Below are 19,266 nucleotides of genomic sequence, written 5' to 3'. Positions count from 1 at the left end.
GAAGAGCAGCACGCGCACCGAAAGGCCTTATCAAATTACTATAGTGGCCGCTTATGCCATATACAACTTAAATAACGTTCCTATAAAGCTCAGCAGTGTGTCCAACAAATGGTGCTGGTCGAATGTACGGTTCCGTACCGCTTGGAGGTCGAAACCTCAATACCGAACAAAATGGAGTTAACGTTAGACATATGGAATATCATCAAATGTTGACGTTGCATTTTATGCGCAATCGGAGACGCGGTTGTGCCTGTTCACGCGCGCTCGCCCAAATCGACGTGTTTTTGACTGCCTCTGTAATGAGGCACACATTGGTTGGAGAACCGTTTTGTGGTACCTTTATTGTAATGGGGCACACATCGGTTGGAGAACCGTTGTTGTGGTACATTTACTTTATGGGTAAATACCCTTTTATTCTATTTTAAAATAATTAATTACTTAAATTCCATTTATTATGGGTAACAAATGTAGTCGCCGCCAGATATATATCTGGCGGCCGAAATCTATTTTGAATTAGCTACGGTAAGGTTTTGAATTTAAATTAAAATTAAAAATGCTGAGTTTTCCTTTTGATCTTGAAGTCTAAAAGTCTTCCTCTATCTTTAGCAGCGAAGAAGCTCCGCTACATCTGGTAGCACTAGTAGTCAATCTCTGAGTCTTTATAAGACTAAGCCTTCACTGAAATGGAAGAGGTCTCAAAACTTATAGAAGCGCAGGGCATAGCGTATGACAAGCTCAAAACTTTATTTGGGCTTGAATATGTAAAGTTCAGTATATTCAGGGACCAGAGGTTTTGCATGCAAGGGTTGAAACCTTCATGCGTACGAATCCTCCCCGATCGGCCAGGTTCAGGATCACCCTTGCGGCATCTATGCCAACTCGGTATATCTCTGTACCTCGAAGATAGAGCCATGGAGTGGGCACTCTCGTGCAGCGTCCATAGACGACGCTTTTTTTTCTCATGGGATTCGGTAATTCAGCAAATGACCAGCATGTTTGCACCGCCTGATTAGGCTTTACGCATACGATCACGGCTCATAGCGACTCGACAGGGTAAACGAGCCCTAGAGGACCATGCCCAGGAGTTGAGAACACTCATTGCATCTATGCTTCAAGGCCCGATGCAAGAAGCAACTATCGTAAATTTTTTTGGGGTTTCTCAATGAAGGCGTTGACCGTTCGGAATTATTACGACCCCATCCAGCTACTTTCGAAGACGCAATTGCCATAGCGCTACGCGCTGAGTTCGTCTTTAAGTCTGCTCGCGTTAGCCCGCCTATTTACCGAACAAGCTCTTCGAGCACATTGGTACCGTCTAATAGACCGGAATTCATGGATCTACGCCTCGTTGAGGAGGGAGAAAAGGCACTTCAAGCAGTGGAACAGCATGAAATCATTTGTAGATGTTGTATGTGCGGAAGCACGAAACATTTACGTCCGGCCTGTCCCCTACAAAATACTCGTAAAGCTCGAAAGAGCTCCAACTCCGACCTACACCAGAGATCTGGTGCGGTGCGGGAAAACGTCGATACCCAGTAGGTGCGAAGCGCCATACTGGGGATGACCTAGGCTCTGTTGAACCTCTAGGAGGTGAGAGTAAACAGAACCTAGCCCCAATTAGCCCGGTGCTCAATGGTCAATGGCACGGGGCGAGAGTACAAGCCTGACTTGCTAGTCGCTCAAGCAGCTGTAAGGGGCTTTGATAAGCCGTGGTCAGTTTAATTGACTCAGGAGCGTCTTGCAACTTTGCTCAACGCCTTTCCTTGAAGAAAATCAACAATATATTGAGGCGCTTAGAGCGCATGAAGGTGAACAATCCAATCACTGTTCGCTTAGCGACTGGGACTCGTGTCACTGTTCCCAAAGTTCCATTGAACTTAGGTATAAAGTTTCTAGACTTCGACAGTATATAACGCTGTCTCGTCCTTGATTTGGATTCGAGATATGGTATCATCCTTGGTATGGCCTGGTTAGAACACCATGAGCCATGTATCGATTGGAGGTCTAAGACCTTTGGTGTCACGGGCAATGTTCCTAGCAAAGTTTTGGAGAGTCATGAACCCACCTTTGCTAGGCAACAAAAGCGCTATTGGCGCGGATCATTGAATGTGTCTATCAGTGTTTTAGACATTGGCATGTCTGAGCTAATAAACTCTAATGTTAACATTAATTCTGAGTCCGACTCAGCAGAAATAAGTTGAACAGCACGTACTCCGTCGAGTGACACTCGTTATAATAACGATCACTAGATGCTGAAAGCATTGTTGGTCTAAGGCCGAATCATCAAGGGTGCAATATCCCTGAGATACGTGGAGTGGCATGTCCAAGTCCACCGAGTATGATCGGCCGAGGTGGCATCATACTGAGTGTCATAGTGACACTGTTGGTGGTTCGCCAGGACCTCAACGGTGCAATATCCCTGAGACACGCGGAGTAGCACGTCTAAGTCCACCGAGTGTGGTCGGCCGAGGTGGCACCATACTGAGCGTCGATAGTGACGCTATTGGCGGTTCGCCAGGGCATTTCGGGCCAAACCCTCCGAATACACGTGAAGCGACACGTATACATTCGCTGGATAAGGAAGTTGCGTTACCTAACTCCTTGTCGGATGTCAAATTAGACACCATGTCTTGTATAGAACCAATACAGGCTGGAAAATCCGGGGACGTGAATGTCCCGGCCTTTAAGAGGCGCATTGTCTCCACTCCAAGACAGGATGGACACGAGCGTGTATACCCTCACAAATTGATACGAGTGAGAAATTTCATACGCTTGTAAACGGTGTAACCGGTAACATTGCGGGGGAAGTTAGCCTTGCGGCAATCCCTTCGTTACATGCTCTTTTAGAGCTAGACGAAATGTCTATTGATGAGTGCGGTCGAGCCTTAAAGGCTAGTGACTTATCTGAAATGGTGGTCATTCGACCAATGGTTGAGTTAAACTCAACGTCACTTCTAGATATAGCTGTCCTGGATGACACAAAAGCTGCACTTATTGCGCGAAATGGGTCATCGATCCTTGAAGATCCTACAAATCCCTTTTATTCCTTGATTAAGGAATGCCAAGATGTGGTATGTAATAATCGACCATCTGTTTTACCTTCGGATAGAGGTGTTCGTCATGAAATTGACTTGGTTCCGGGAACCAAGTACTGTGTCACAAGACAATGGCCTTTACCAAAGGAGCAGTGTGACGTCATTGACGATTTCTTCCGTGCTAAGCACGAGGCTGGAATGGTACGAGAGAGCAAATCTCCTCATTTGACACCGACATTTTGTGTCAAAAAGCTAAATGGTAAATGGCGCATTGTACATGCTTATAATAAGCTTAATGCTGTTACTATACCAGCACAAACCCCCATTCCTAGAAAATATGTTCTTTAGAATAATATGGTGGGATGTAAAATGTACAGTGCATTGGACTTAGTCGATGCTTACTACCAATTGCTCATGCGAGCTAGTGATATCCCGCTTACAGCGGATAGCACCCAAGCGGCATGTTATGGGAGAGTCTGGTTATGCCACAAGGGCTTGCCAACGCCTTGGCAACATTTAATTGTCTAGTGACGCAACTGTTTCGCCCTCATCAGATATGAGCAAACTTATTTCGATGACATTTTCGTCCATAGTCGTGCGGAACAGGGTCGGTCGGATATGGAAACCCATTTAGACCACTTGAGAGCAGTGCTCGAGTGCATGCTAACAAAACAATTGTATGCCAATTCATCTAAATGCGTTTTTGGTGCAGACGAAATTCCTTTTTAGGATGCTTTATCGGAAAGCGAGGCCTTAGAGCGGATCCCGCTAATGCAAAAGCCATAGTAGATTGGCCGGTTCCTGAAATCAAAAGGATTTGCGTAAGTGGTTAGGTCTCGCCACTAGTCTACACAAATATAGCGAAAATTACGCCGATATGGCTAGGCCTTTATCTAATCTCCTAAAAAACGATACAGAATGGTGCTGGACTAGCACCGAAAATAATGATTTTCGAGAAGTTAAGGATAGTCTTATCCATGCACCGATTCTGGCACTGCCAAATCTAAATTGGCCTTTCAGTGTCGTCTATGACGCATCAGATTTTGCCATTGGCAGTGCTCTGTTACAAACAGATGTTGATGGGCACGAACGTGTTATTGCGTTTAAGTCTAGACAGCTTAAAAAAACTACCCAGTTCGTAACAAAGAGACTTGCTATGAAGTATGCTCTCGTCAAATTCAGAGTTCATCTGCTCGGCTCTAAGCCGTTTGTGATAACTACAGATCACGCGTCATTACGCACGGCGACTTAGTCACCCCATCTCTCACAGAGAATGGCCAGATGGCTAACCTCTTTTGCGGAATACAACTTCGAGGTGAAGTATAAACCCGGCAAGCAAAATGCTTTGGCCGATGCGTTATCACGCAGGGCGCGATATAAGGCTTCTCATTTAACGACTATGTTGTCACCTATTCCTGAATTAATCCGTTCGGCTTACGCCAAGGATGAACAGTGTGTATCTCTGCTACGAGCCTTAAAGAACTCGGGCTCAGGTATTAAATTGCCGGCACGTTTGCGTGCAAGGTTACATCGATTTTCTATCGATACCAACCTCTTGCTTTATTGCACAGACATCACGGACCCTCCGCGTGTTGTTGTTCCTCATGATGAGGATTTGAAGTACCGAATCCTCTATGAGGCACACGATACTGTCCTTGGTGGTCATCTCGGTAGAGAAAAGACCTACGGCACTATAAGCCAGCGTTATTGGTGGCCCAAACTTAATAAATGGGTCAGCACATATGCTCGCACATGCAAAAAAGTGCGAACGGGTTAAACAGTCGGCATATGCTGCTGCGCCACTGGCAAGTCTTCCCATCTACATATGTTGCTGGGAGTTCATTAGTATTGATTTTGTTTTCGGTCTACAGAAAGGTGCAGCCGGTTAATCCGGTATAGTGGTCTTTGTTGACCGTTTGAGCAAAATGGCTCACTTAGCGCAATGCCGGATTCCATTGATGGAGAGGGTACAGCTAAGCTGTTTATCGATCGCGTGTTTCGACAACATGGTTTGCCAGTGGCAATTGTCTCTGATCGGGACACCCGTTGGTAAATTCTGGAAATCAATTTTCCGAAAGCTTGGCACCAGATTGGATATGTCTACTGCGGACCATCCGCTGACGGATGGTCAAACTGAACGTGTCAATCGCGTCATTGAAGACGTTTTACGTAGCCTGTGTGCTCAGACACCAAAGCGCTGGAGCTCAATGCTCCCAGTGGTGAGTTTGCGTTAAATAACGCTTCCACGCCTCTACAGGCTATACTCCGTTCTATGTAAACGGTCTTACCCACCCACGCATTCCATTAACGATACCACTGAGTGGTTCAGGGCTTGGTGGGGGAGAATAAGCCGATAGGCTTGCTGATATCAGCCCTGTTACCGTTCGGAAACAAGTAAGCGAGTTTCTCGCGACGCGATTTAGTGTCTTAAGACATGTAAGGATACGATGGCTAATAGCCAAGACAACAAAAAGAACAAGCAGATGCCAAAGGTAGAAGCTGTATCTATTCTTATATGGTCGGAGACCGACTTTTACTAAACGCTAAAAACCTTCCTACCAACTTGGTTTCCGCGGTCTTCAAGACCAAATTGAGCCCGCGCTTTATTCCACCATTTACGGTCGTGGCCAAGAAGGGCCTAGCTTATACGCTAAACCTTCCTAGCAAGCTGCGTACACACCCAGTGTCCTACTGGCTTGCTTACGCCATAACGAGACCCTTCCCACATGGATTTGAAGGCGCTTGCGCCGAGGCAGGCGGTCGTACCGCAGATTGCCACATCGTCACCAGGATATCCAGCTGACCCTCTAAACGAGGCTGCTGACGCTCCAGTGTCGAAAGCGGTTCCTAACCGCCACAAAAGAGCTCTAATCCTGAGCAAGGACCTTACGAAGAAGTTGCACCTCGTGCCGTAGAGCATCAAATGCTTTTCGCCGAAATTTCGGCCCCCTCCCGCACTACTTGATGCGCGGGGGAACCTTCAGTTTCATGTGAAAACTTTTAAAGCGACGTCGTCGTAAGGGTCAATACCACTATTTGGTGAAGAGGCTAAGATACCCCTCTTCTGAAAATTCTTGGGAATTCGAGGTACCTCTTCGGCAAGATTGCCCGTACGCCGTTGAGGTTTTTGAGCGCCAAATTTAGGGGCAACTCGCGTCAAACGACGCTTTCCACCACTAAACGTGTGATTAGGTGGATCTAAAGCCTCAGTGCGGCTTCGATCCTTGGTTGTACGGTCAACCGAAGCACTGAAATATCGGATAGACCGTTCTTCGTTATGTGGCATAAATGCCGAACGTAACTGGCCTTTGGCCTTAAGCTTAGCGAAGCCGAAGCGAAGCTTCCGTTCCAAACAAACATCACCTCTATCCGCAGACACTCTGATATTCCAGATATTACGAAGTTTGCGGGCCCGGTGAATCCAGTTCTCAAACGAGACTTCGTTTTCACTCCTTGTTTCATTTGGAAACAAAACGATCGGAATTTCCCTTATGGAGGTCACCGAAGACCCACGGGCTTGATCGCGTAAACGCGTCAGATACTGACTTCGCGTCATTTCCTTTGGCGTAAGGTATTGCTCATGAAGAGCGTCTCGGGCAGCGATCTCTTCCGAGATACAGATGGCCAAGCTATGACCCGCTATATCTTTGAGACGCTCGTCCGCACTAAGCGGAGCGATTCTATATTCACTATGAGCTTTAGGTCTCGCTATCTCGGCAGCTCGTCGACGAGCTCTTTTCTCTATGAGGATTATCCGCTCTTGCTCTTTATTGAGCGAATTCGTAATGATGTTGGACTCAGGGTCCCGTGTCCTGCAGTTAAGACATCTGCGGCACCACATTCTGGGAACGGATTCGGGGCTCGCCGACGTTCGTCCGGAGGAGAAGGCGTGAGCGAACGCCGCTCTTTTTCCTCCTCCTCTGATTGAGAGTGACTTTCAAAGTCCACCATTCTCTCATCGTCGAGGAAGGTGCTCAGAGTCTGTGACTCAAGCTTGATTGTCATTAGACAAAGGAATGAAAACACAACCAAACGGTTAGCTGTTTAGAATGGGTAACAAATATGGTCGCCGCCAGATATAAATCTGGCGGCCAAAGTCTATTTTATATAAGCTAGGGTAAGGTTTTTATATTAAAATAATTAAATAAAGTTCAGTTCCCTTTTGATCTTATGGCGTTAAGTGCCTTCCTAAGACTTGCGCATTGATCTGTAAGAGATAGAAGCCTTTCTACGGTATATCCTCTTAGGCACTAGTTGCCACTTAGTTCTACGAACCCCTGAATCCCTTGAACTATGATTACTTAAGCTTTTATAGCGTGTACGACTCCCTGAATTGTTAAACCCATTAGTTCAATAGATAAAAAGCAATTCTCTGAGTCTGAAAGTCTTCCTCTGACTTTAGGAATGAGGTAGCTCCGCTACAACTTGGGTGTGGTTCACTTTGTGATTCACCCTTGTGTATGTGATGCACATAGGTGCATTCACATTAGAAGGGATGATGCCTAGCGTCATCCGTCTCGCGAGGTATCTAGCGAGATGCGCTCGTAATGCATATTAGTGTTATCTACAGAGATGACGTTTATGATTGGTCAAAATCAGTATTTATTTTTAATACGATTAAATCTATATGAAAACGACTTCCTACTTGGTAATATCGCACGAGGATCTAGATAACCGCTCCTGTGACGCCGCTTTACCAAAGTACTTAGTGTGTTGGGTGTGGGCGCTAACGCACCCACCGCAACTAGCTCACTTCACGAAAGAGAAGCTAGTATAACCGCTTTCTCGCTGTGCTAGGGTGTGTGTCTAAGTAGAGCAAGGCCGCATAACGACGTGCCCGCCTGCATTTGGTAGCACTTGAAATCCTTCCCACGACCCGCATCTCTGCGTGTGTACGTGAGGATGGACTTCAATATCGATTGGGCTCATTTCCTCCACCTCTCCGAACATCATCGGGAGGTGGGAGGGCTTATGGCGCAGGGACTTGTTGAACAAGCATTGGCCAAGCTCTTGGGCAATCCTCCTGAGCAACAGGTTGCTCAGTTGGAGCGGTGATGAACTTCACTTTGCAGTTGTATCTTCACCCGAGGCCAGAGAGGAGCTGAAGCTCAAGATGAATTCCAGAAAGTTGGACAAGTTTTCACAGCAGAACATAAGTCATGCTAGAGAATCAAGTAGAGAGGAAGTGCTGAGTCAAGACATGGATTTTATGATGCCCACCAGTTGTTGTATGGATGATCTTTTAAAGGTGGACTACACTTCGGATCTACATAAGATGTGTAATTGCAAAGAGACATCGAGATTGAGAGCTGTTACAATGCTTCAGTCTGGGGACGCAGCCAGGAACTTTGTTTCAAGATCATTTAAGAAGATCGGTGAGATAACGAAGAGTCATTTGTCAGTGTCAAGTGGGATTGCTGGTTGTGTAACGAGCTAAAAATTCCGAATGTTACACAGTCCCCGTTAAGTACATTAGGTGTACTTAAGGGGATGGTCAATTACTAAATAACAGTAATTAGACCCAACACTCGGGTGTGGTGCACATTTGTGACCAACCCTTGTGGATGTGATACGTATGGGTGCAGTCACATTAGGACGGATGACGCCCAGCGTCATCCGAGATGGCGGCTAGCGTCATCCGTTACACGATGTATCTATAAAGATACGCTCGCAATACATATTAAATGATATCTATAGAGATAACATTTTAATTGGTAAAAATAGGTTTGTATTTAATTCTATTAAATATAAATCAGTCTGAAAACTACTTCCTACTTGGTAAGCGCGCACGAGGAAACGGATTACCGCTCCCGTGACGACACTTAATCAGAGTTCTTAGTGTGTTGGGCGAGGTCGCTAACGCGCCCACCAGAACTGCCTCACTGCACGCAAGAGAAGCAGGGTCGCAATCACTTCGAGTCTTTACATCTGAGTCACACTTGAGACACAGCCACCTAGACTGTTAACATCTGACCTACACTTGAGATGCAGCCACTCTGACTGTACTCATTTATATAGTAATATTCAGAATTCTTATCCAAAAATAGGTATAGATTATTATATCTATTTATTCCGCAGACTAATCAGCTGCAGAAGTAATCAAAGAGAGAGTGACCGATAAGGTAGAGATAAGAATTCAATTACACGTTTAGTATTAGATTATAATTAAGTTAGCATTTACAAAGATAGAAAAGAGACACTTAATTATACTAATACAGTTTTCTTTTTACCCTCTTTAAGCTAATTACCTTAAAGAGAAGTCTTCCTCTGCACGTACTAGTGTACGTGAAATAACGTAGGGCACCACTCGCAACTGAAGCAGTGCGAAGTGGACTTGTAATGAAACAGTACAAGTCATAGTGCCCCGTTTCAAAGGTGCTGTAGTCGCTTAGTGCCGAGCGCCTTTGTAAGGATATCACAAGTTGATGTTCCGTCTCTTTGTACACGACCTGCATGTCGCCAGTCAGAACGCTTTCGCCGATACATGGCGACGTATGTCCACGTGTTTTGTCCGACCGATGTTAAGCTGGTCGATGACATATCCATCAAAAGTTGATGCGAGCATCCTGATCGGGTCCATACTGGCCACAGTTGTATACTTTTTTTTAATAAAGTTTACGACATATAGCTGTTAGAAATCCTAGCACTACCATTCGTGCTTTATAGCGACCGTCGATTTTTGCCCATACTTGTTACTTTCGTTGAACCTTGACGTGTTTGAAAGCTATCAGTATCGGTAAATTGAGAATGTTCGATTTGCATGTAACGCCATGTCACACTCTTGCTGTCTCGCCACTTGAATGGTACAAGCGGACGCAAGTGAGTGGCTGTATTGAAAACACTGCCCCCTCAAGAAGAATTTTTACGCTACGCATGAGAGGTTCATTCACTTTAGTGACTTCGAATGGAAGCGGTCGAAGGTATGACCTCGACCATAGGTGTGTCAGTCGTTGGCGCTTTGTTGTTCGCCATACAAACGAACGATCAACATGCGGTTATATTCGAGTGCATACAACATGAACTCGACGCCTTGTTAGGATATTTTGTCGCCGTAAATGATGCCATCAAAGCTCGGCGCATCAATAACGATGCGACGAAAGTGAAGTCTGGCATGTCCAACTTTGCCGGACGTCACATCTTGGCCCTGATAGCTCAAGCTTCACAATCCGTATATATTTGGGTCGTAGAAGTTCTTCGAGACCCGGCTCAGGGAAACACGGCCAGACGAATCGTCAAAATGGTCGCGGGGTCAGTAGGTGTGGGTTGCCCTACTGATCCAGCAATGTCCAGAAAAAATGAGGAGTCTTGACGAAGTTGCTCCTAACAGAAATATTTTGAATTAATTTTCCTGGTAATAAGGTTAACCTAATCACCATTCAAGCCAAGTGGTAAGTGGCGGATTGCCACTAAGTCCCTAGTCGATTGTTTGGCGTTAAAAAAAATTTTTTGACGCCATTCGCTACAAGATCGTAGGCTCGAGTTCGTTGTGTGTTACACCTATAATGAGGACGACAGTGCGCCTAGCAACAGGCGCATCTGTAACAGTAAAGAAACGTGTAGTTGCTATCCAATGCACGTTAAAGGGTAAATAGTACGACCATCGTATGAGATTTGGATGACATTAGATGTCAAATTAGATTACCATGGCTTAAGAAATACAAGTCATACATAAACTGGCAGCATCAAGCCGTGACGATGTCTGCCTCTCATTCATCAGATGGCCATCCGACGAACGCTTAGAAGCGTTCACAAGCGTGTGGATGTTCTACGAATGAGTGCGATGGCCTCACTTGCGGTTCGGTCGATAGTACGACTGCACAAAACATCAGTGCTACAATCCATCAAACTGCGAGGTTAGATTTCGACCATGAAAAGAAAGTTGAACGATAAAGTATAAGCACCCAAGTCCAAAACGCTCTTACAATTTTGCGTAAGCATAAGCTCTATGCAATACTTAAGGGGTCTATATTCGTTGCAAGCGAATAAACACTTCTTGCGTGCATCGTTAGTAAATACGGTGTACGCCCCGAACCTAAAAAAGATAAAGGCGATACCGACTGGCCTGAGCCAGTCGATGTAAAGGGACTTTGAAAGTCTCTCGGCTTAGCGGCGTACTTATACAAGTACCCCCGCAATTATGCCGAAATGACAGTTCATCTCTCCTTTTGATTAAAGAAAAATGTAAATTGGTCATGGAACGCTGATTGCCAGCGTTCCTTTGAGGGGTACAAGCAAAGCTTGATGCAATCGCCTCTTCCAACGGTTGAGGACCAAGACAGACCATTGCATGTGACCTATGACGCCAGCAATTATGCAATTGGCTGTGCGTTTTGGCTTTATGACACAGACGGCGCAGAGCGCGTCGACTGCTATCAATTGCGTCAGCTTCAGTCAGCCGAACGCAATACCCAGTGCATGACAAGACAAATACCTTGCCAATAAATGTGCACTGGCTAAGTTTAGCGTCTATCCCTTGGGAGATAGACCGTTCACTGTTTATACAAACCAATCGTCTTTACGCATGGCTGTAAACAGTCCAGATTTCTCGCAAAGAATGGCGGGGTGGTTGTCTTTCTTCGCGGAGTATAATTTCCTTGTGGAATATACAACAGGACGACGTAATGTCTTCGCATATGCTCTTTTGAGCCGGCCTCATTTTGAGCCGTTTTCGCTAAACAGTAGTGTGGATAATTATTATGTTGTAACACTCATTTCAAGTGTTCCGATGTCAACACCACTTGACGACTTCAGAAGAGCCAATGGAAAAGACAAATTCAGGAATTCTCCATCTAATCTTTAAAGGGTGTCGTCATTGTTCGATCTTTATCGGATCGATACACAACACGCAATGGTCAACTGTATTCTACATCCATTGCTGGCGTCATACCTCGTATCCTTATCCCCACTCATAATGATTTAGCGATTACGCATCATGTATGAGTACCAACAAGTGAACATTGCGAACGAGATAAGACATACATCACAGTATGTCGCGACTTCTACTGGCTTCGCCAGTATGAATTCGTTTGCAAGTACATACGTGCGAGATTTGATAACGAAAGTCTGGTTTTTCATCTTCGTGCTCCGTTACAACCTCTGCTTATTCTGGCCCAAGACAAAGTCTATTGATACGGCTGCCAGTTGGCAGTCCGTACCAATAGACTTTGTCTTCAAGTTTCCTTGAGTCGCTTACAAGAATGATTATTTTCACTCACGTGTTTGATTAGCAAGATGTTCAATCACAGCCATCAACTGTGATCGTGTCTTTGTCGTCACGATGTTACATCTCCACGGGTTGCCCGGTGAATTGGTATCGGATCGTGACCCCGAGTTTTGGCAATCACTTGGAACATTGTTGAAATTTTAACTTCTGACCAACCTGAAAGAAATGGTTTGACAGAATGTGTAAATCGTGTCTTGGAGGTAATTCTTGGAGTTAACGTCCCCTCGTTAGCGAGCTGGAGTGAGTTCTTGCTGATGGCAGAATTTGACATCAAAAATTCGGAGCACACATCAACAAAGCGTACACCGTTCTTCGTGAATGGCTTACACCAATAGCGCAAACGTGCCTGGTTAGAGTATATCTCAAATTCAAGGGAGAGAGGCTTGCTCGAGCAAAGACCGATCTGGCTCTTGTTACGAACACAATGACTCACAGAGTCAATTGGATAGATGCCGATATTGATCCAATAAACATTAAAGAAGAATAGCAAAGAGGCTAGTGCTGGCCTCGATGATAGCGATGATGGTATATTCAGTGCCGAAATGGTAGTTATACTAAGAGCAATGATGCTCTCACTGAATCCGATAACGATATCTCCGCAGTGCGCACCGGGCCTACTAAAGCAAAAAAATAGAAATGAATCGGTAAAACAATTCCTGCTGGCTCGAGGAGCAGTGCGCCGCTTCGTGAAGGTTTCATCGCTGGTGCGGTGGACCGACAGAAACGACACGCTGATAAAATGGAGGAGCAAAAGTACTTCTCTTGAAAGTTAACGATCTAGTCCTCCAGTCTACGATTAATCTACCTAATCATGTAGCGATGAAATTGGCAGCAATAAATTACTGCCCAAGTATATTGGCCAACTTCGTGTATTGCACTGCAAAGGCAATACATTCACGATCCAGCTGCCTTGTAGGATCGCGATAAATCTTTCTTGAAGGATGAAGTCAAACGTCTGACCCGAGCCCATCAATGTCTGCGGATGCTTTGGACAGTTCCGGTTTGATTCGCACCCGAAAAAGTTTCGTACTGTATTACGGGCGGAGATGTCCGACGTAATACGAAAAATGCGTGCGCACGATCTTCAGCCAGTTCGTTGAGAAACGCTCTTTTTGATTCCCCAAACGCCCACAACCGCGAATTTCGCTCGGCCTTACGCGCTCCCCGAGCTGATCGTCTGAAGCCTCAACGTGGAAGACGCCAAGGTGGGCGCATAGTGACGTCCTGCCTTTGGACTCCCAGAAGAAGTGATGATGCCGTTCGAACCGTCGTACGTCTAAATTGACAGCGCATCAAAGTTTTTTTGTGGTTTCGGACTGGGTTGGGGAACGTTAGCTCTTAGCCCTGATGCTGTTAAAAGCATGTTAACGAGTTTTCGCGACGCGATTTATTGTCTTACGACAGGTGCGTGACACAATGATTTATAGCCAATACAAACAAAAAGAATAAGCGGATGCCAAATGCAGAAGCTGAATGAAATTGTTCGACGCTCCGAAATCGACTAGGGACTTTCGTGGCAATTATTTGCCACTACATTTTTTGGGGTGATGAAACTAACCTCATCACTTGGAGCAGTTACACACAATGTTTATGTGTGAGGAGCACTTTCGAAAAGGCCTGCAACTTCTTTTTTTGACGCTGATCAGTAGGGCGCTCTGCCCCAACTGACCCCGAGCGTTTTTTTTGACGACCCCTTGAAGAGCGAGGTTTTCGCTCTCTACATAGGAGAGGTCCATAGTTCTGGATCTCCGTTTTCTTGTCGCTCAGAGGACGATTAGCCCCAGAAAGAACGAAAGCATGTTTAAGACTGAAGCCCCCCTGTCCCGCTACAGAGATCGCTTGGTCGAGCGACTCTAATTAAAGCCGGAATAGGTTGAGTCTTAACAGGACCGTCTGCAAGACCTTTAGTAAATATCTGTATTTTCATTAATTGGACGAATCACGGTACAACTGACCAGGTATTGTGCATGCTGGGCATAAACGTGAAGGTCTCGCTTGCCCTTCTTCAAAATTAGGAGATCGGCTGGAGCCCTGAATTCCGCATGTGGCGGCTCAAATGTTTGCCTGAGCCGGGTCTTAAAGACATCAAACAACTCAAAAGCCAAAGGGCTGTGAAGCTTGCCCATGATTTGGCACGCCCGCCTAAGTTGGACATGCCATATTCCACTTTCGTCGCTTCATCCTTGATGCGGCGAGCTTCAATGGCGTCGTCTAATTCGACGAGCCATCTTCAACGGGAGTCGCCTTTGACTGCCTTAAACTCAGAGATTTCGATCTTTAAGCTTTCGGGTCGACGCGAATGTGTCGGCCCGCTAGCATTATATAAATGCTGCTGTCTCAACAGTTCTAACAGTTGAGCACCCTATTCTCTCAAAACCTCCATCTGTTGAGAGCCTTGCTAATGATTCAAGGCTACTTTTGCTCGGGCCTCGCCAAGCTCATGTTGTATGAGCTCGGATATAGCCGGATGTTGTTCATCTGTGTTCAGAGAGAACAACATGGCGCCATGGCTGGCCCAACTACGACCGAACTCATGCGTTCGATCGCTCTCCATTCAAGGTCACTCAAATGAGTGAATCTTTCGCGCGTTGCGTGATAGCCTTCTTCAGGGGCTTAAAAGCTCCCTCCTTCTTCATTCAACATGCCATTGTTGGATGGAACGTGCGTAGGGGGGAACGGACTACGAAGTGCGACCAGGTGTAATGGGAACACCCTTTGGTAGTAGTGATAACAATACTAGTTAACCTCCACTGATTACAGTGAAGGTGGGGTGCCTCGGTGCCTCGACTAATTCACGTACACGACGTGCAGAGGAAGGTTTTAAGCAGCTATAAAGTCCTAGCAACTAAAAGTAAATTCTAAGGCTTTAGAATAGAGAAAAAGTAAAACTGTAACAACATAATAAGTTCCTACGTATTGATCTTCTATCGAATACTGGCTTTAGCATACTAATAACTAATTATGTATGGCGTCTACTTGCGCACCGCACAATCGTGTCTGTGACGATTGGCGGAGGTAATTCAACCTCAAATCAACTTATTGCGTCAAATGTTCTAAATTTGGTCGTACAATGAAGACGTCTCATCAATAGTTCAAGACTTTTATGAATGTATTTTGCATCATAACGTCAAAAAATATGTTGTTCTTGAGATTTGAATTGATTGTATTTGCACCAATAAGCCTTAAAGGATAAAGTTCCGATTAGCAGGCAGTCTGCAGATTCGCGAGCTCAGCGTCGGCAAATTGAACAGGTTCATTCCAGTTGGGAGCGCGCGAGTCAAGTGTAAATACAATCAACTGCAGCTCCTGATTTGAGATAACGTCGTTTGGTCGCGGGGTAGGAAGGAACGAGTTGCCTCGAATACGCTCGAATTGAAAGCCCAATGCTACTGCTTCCTTAAAAAACAGACTTTCAGTCGACTGTGCACGACACACGAAGCCGCAGCAGAATTTGGTGGTCAATGGCTCACGCGACCGCAGTAGCAAGTACTTGATGGTTTGCAAAATAGGATTTACGAGCATGGGCCAGCACACAACGTCGGCCCCAATGAGCATGTCCACGGGATATGGAAACGCGATTTCAAAAGCCTCGACACTCGCGCGGTCTCCCCATTGCAATGGCAACGCCCGTACTTTGCTAGAGTTCGCATATGATGCAACATTTTCACGGAGTAACTCCAGCACGATGTCGTTGCCGTCTGTTAAAGCAGTATGGGCCCTACATTTGGTCACATTATCGCTTCGAGTGAGATACGCCCAAGGCGTCATGTTTTAAGCACAACGCACGCGAATTGAGACGCAACAAGGCCGCTTAATCCGGCTCCAGCTCCCAGCTCCACGACATTTCGTTCTGCAAGTTCATCGCGATGAGCTACAAGATACCAGGCCAGAAAAACCGAGACTGGCCAGACGACTTGGCCTGTCAGGTCGTGGTCGGTAGACGCGGCGTGAGAGCACAGCAGCTTCTGCTTTACGACGTTAAAGTCAAACTCCTGTGGCACATACCTTCACAACCATTAACGCTCGAGTCGAAACTTCCGATTGTTTCCGCGTATAACTAACTCACTCTCGATTCACGAACAAATCGGTGACGAAAAAGTCTTCGTAGACCTCCATCATTGTAGCGTAAAACACTATTCCAACTTTGGTCCTTCAAATTAGTACACGACTATTTACCAAATATTGCATTATTGTAACAGTTTTTTTTTTCAATTAGAGTTCCCATCGGTACGGACATCGGAGGCAAATGACGATGATTCGCGTGCGGTCCACCACGGCCTTCCGTCGCCACTGGCGATAGCGTGTGCGCGAACTGCCGCAATTACGACATTCAAATAGATCGGACTCGAACCCATCTGCCTCGTGGCCGTCACGCATAACCTCGTGCGTGCGTTTTCGAATCCACTCCTTGCGCTGGTGAGCCAGCTGAGGGTTTGCCATATCGGGTCCACTCATACGCACGAGACTGTGCGATGACAGCTCGCCGGAAAGCAATCGATTGCGTAAATCGACATTCCGCAAATCCTTTAGATTAAATAAAAGCGTTCGCGCCTTGTGAGCGTAAGCTTTTGTAAGCGAATAACTATAGAAACGCACACACAAGGATCAATGGCGATAGTTTCATTCTACTGCCTATGTCATGCAACGCACGGATGCCCGTAGGCAGCATACAGCTCGGCTTCGACGTCATCGGACACATCAAGAGCGTTATTGTTCAAAGGACGTAGAATGTCCATCAGTCGCGACGAAAAGCGACGACGAGCAACGGCGATACTGGCGAGACTCCAAGACTTACAGACACGTCCGACTTGGCAAAAGCTAATGATAACGGTAAGCACTTCATGTGGCAATGTCGCAGCTACGGATGGCCATGCCCAAGCGGCTGTCTGCTCACCTCCATTTTGATGCAAAGGACTGGTAATTTCTAGCTCACACTTCGTTAAAAACTTACTCGATCAAGCGTCTTCCCTTTTTTTTAGCAAACACCTGTTAATTCTAGCTCTTTCTCGAGCGCTAGCACCCACGTATCCTCTTCGTCGCTTCCTTGCTTCCACGCCGACTTCATCTCAAAATACTGCGCCGCCTCCTAAACGGTAGGATTTGAACGACCCACATTCCTTTTCAATAATTTGGTGTACGCCACACAAACAAATTACACTGAGTACCACGCGGCAGTAGGAAAATGCGACAGCGCGCCACGAAGAACGACGTCGACGACGGTGGCCAGGGAACTCATGAGAACGATGGCGGTATCACTCGCTCAGTGCGTAGTGTTTTGCGAAAAGTCGACGTGTACCCCAAGATGCATCGTGAATTTAAAGTACAGACGGAGTTTGGCGCCACGGTGTCGATCGTCGCCGGCATTGTCATGCTCATTCTCTTTCTCTCGGAACTCAATGCTTACTGGAGTATTTACACACATGAGCACATGGTTGTGGACTTGACACTAAGTGAGAAGTTGCAGATTAATCTCGACCTGACCTTCCTCGCCATTAATTGCCATGACGCCCATATTAATGCCATGGACGTGGCTGGGGAGTTGCAAGTTAATATGCATCATACGATCATCAAGACGCGAATTGATTCAAAGGGACACGAGATTGCTACAATCGAGGAAAAACATGTGGAGAAAGCGTTGCCTGCGGATTATTGCGGTAGCTGTTATGAAGCGAAACACCCCGCGGACATTAGCTGCTGTAACACTTGCGACGATGTGAAAGAGGCGTTTCTACATAGTGATTTATCGCTCGAAGAAGCGGAAAAGAAAGAGCAATGCGTTCGAGAAACCATTGAGACTGAGAAGCTTGCCCAAGACGGCGAAGGTTGTCGCTTTACAGGCAAAATGTTTGTCAATCGCGTGGCTGGGAATTTTCACGTTGCTCTTGGACGTACTTTTCACCGCAAAGGACGAATGGTGCATCAATTTCGACCTGGACAGGAGCACTCGTACAATTCGAGTCACATTATCCACTTTTTATCCTTTGGTGAGCCCTTGCCTGGATACTCTGGTCCTTTAGATGGCGTCACAAAGATTGCTAAGCAGGGTGCGTGAATCCATAGAGGGAGAATTAGTGTGGGAATATATTTATTTTTTATGTGTCGATAATAGCTGGCGGCGTCTTCCAGTATTACATGAAAATTGTGCCGACCATTTATAGCGAGATTGACGAAGAAGTGATTCACTCGTATCAGGTTTGCGAAGGATATGCTACGTCTTTGGTAATTGATACATTGCTAATATTTATGATACTTGATAATGTATTAGTTTTCCGCGACTCAACAGGGTAATTACATGGATTCATCCGGTTTAATGACGTCGCTTCCAGGTACGCGAGGGTACAGCTTTGTGTAACGGGGTATAGCCTGACAGTTTTTGGGCAGGAACGTTCTTTGTGTTTGATCTTTCCCCTTTTATGGTGAAGATTGAAAACGATCAAATGCCATTTACTCACTTTCTTACCAAAATTTGCGCCATTATTGGTGGCGTCGTTTCGGTACGTTTCAGTGTTTCTTTGAAAATAGAAGCGATTTTAAGCGGTGTAGCTGACTTTGACAATTGCTGAGCTATTAGATTGCGGGCTTTGTAGACTCGTTTATGTATAATTCACTTCATGTACGCCGTCAGGTATCAACTAACGGCGGGGCGACCAAATTTGGCTAATCAGGCGTTTAGAGAATGCATGACGATGGTGTTGCTTATATATTGTAACTCTTCAATACGACGACGATACTTGTGTCACACACTTTAATATTGGAACTATTAGTTAGAATCATGAAAAGATAATAGTTTGTACTACTTGATTTAATTTCCTATCATAATAAATATTATTTCAGCATGGTAGAGAAAAGACCTACGGCACTAAAGGCAGATTTACTTGTTGTAACGGGGTCTATCGTTACATGAAATTAACACTAAAAGGTTGTTAATTAATATTATCTAAAAGATAGATAATATTTGGAGGAAATTACTTTATATAGTAATTTCCTGAATTCTTATCCATAAATAGG

The 19,266-nt window shown here is 45.6% G+C and overlaps 2 protein-coding genes across 2 annotated transcripts; one reads left to right on the top strand and one right to left on the bottom strand.

Annotated features, from left to right (window-relative positions):
* Positions 1 to 15,305: 15,305 nt before the first annotated feature.
* Positions 15,306 to 16,457, bottom strand: CCR75_009525 (uncharacterized protein). Its single transcript, XM_067967564.1, has 3 exons — positions 16,325 to 16,457; positions 16,045 to 16,263; positions 15,306 to 15,976 (listed from the first exon to the last, which is right to left on the bottom strand). The coding sequence occupies exons 1-3, from the start codon at positions 16,375 to 16,377 to the stop codon at positions 15,460 to 15,462; spliced, it is 789 nt and encodes a 262-aa protein (XP_067820888.1). The 5' UTR covers positions 16,378 to 16,457; the 3' UTR covers positions 15,306 to 15,459.
* Positions 16,458 to 17,440: 983 nt separating this feature from the next.
* Positions 17,441 to 19,111, top strand: CCR75_009524 (uncharacterized protein; the record flags this gene model as incomplete). Its single annotated transcript, XM_067967563.1, has 5 exons — positions 17,441 to 18,302; positions 18,368 to 18,450; positions 18,524 to 18,584; positions 18,640 to 18,752; positions 18,830 to 19,111. The coding sequence occupies 5 exons, from the start codon at positions 17,441 to 17,443 to the stop codon at positions 18,917 to 18,919; spliced, it is 1,209 nt and encodes a 402-aa protein (XP_067820889.1). The 3' UTR covers positions 18,920 to 19,111.
* Between the last annotated feature and the right edge of the window lie 155 nt (positions 19,112 to 19,266).

This window comes from Bremia lactucae, linkage group LG12 (genome assembly GCF_004359215.1).
Source record: "Bremia lactucae strain SF5 linkage group LG12, whole genome shotgun sequence".
Classification (NCBI taxonomy): domain Eukaryota; phylum Oomycota; class Peronosporomycetes; order Peronosporales; family Peronosporaceae; genus Bremia; species Bremia lactucae.
Note: the sequence above shows the minus strand (reverse complement) of the source record. Positions and strands in the feature narration are given on the sequence as shown.

Bases quoted from the DNA above. Each gene is read 5' to 3' on its own strand.
- CCR75_009525 (XM_067967564.1), bottom strand. From the start codon at position 16,377: ATGATGGAGGTCTACGAAGACTTTTTCGTCACCGATTTGTTCGTGAAT. The intron at 16,264-16,324 runs GTGAGTTAGTTA...ATGGTTGTGAAG, and splicing joins GATTTGTTCGTGAATCGAGA to GTATGTGCCACAGGAGTTTG. The intron at 15,977-16,044 runs GTGCGTTGTGCT...GACCAAATGTAG, and splicing joins CTTGTTGCGTCTCAATTCGC to GGCCCATACTGCTTTAACAG.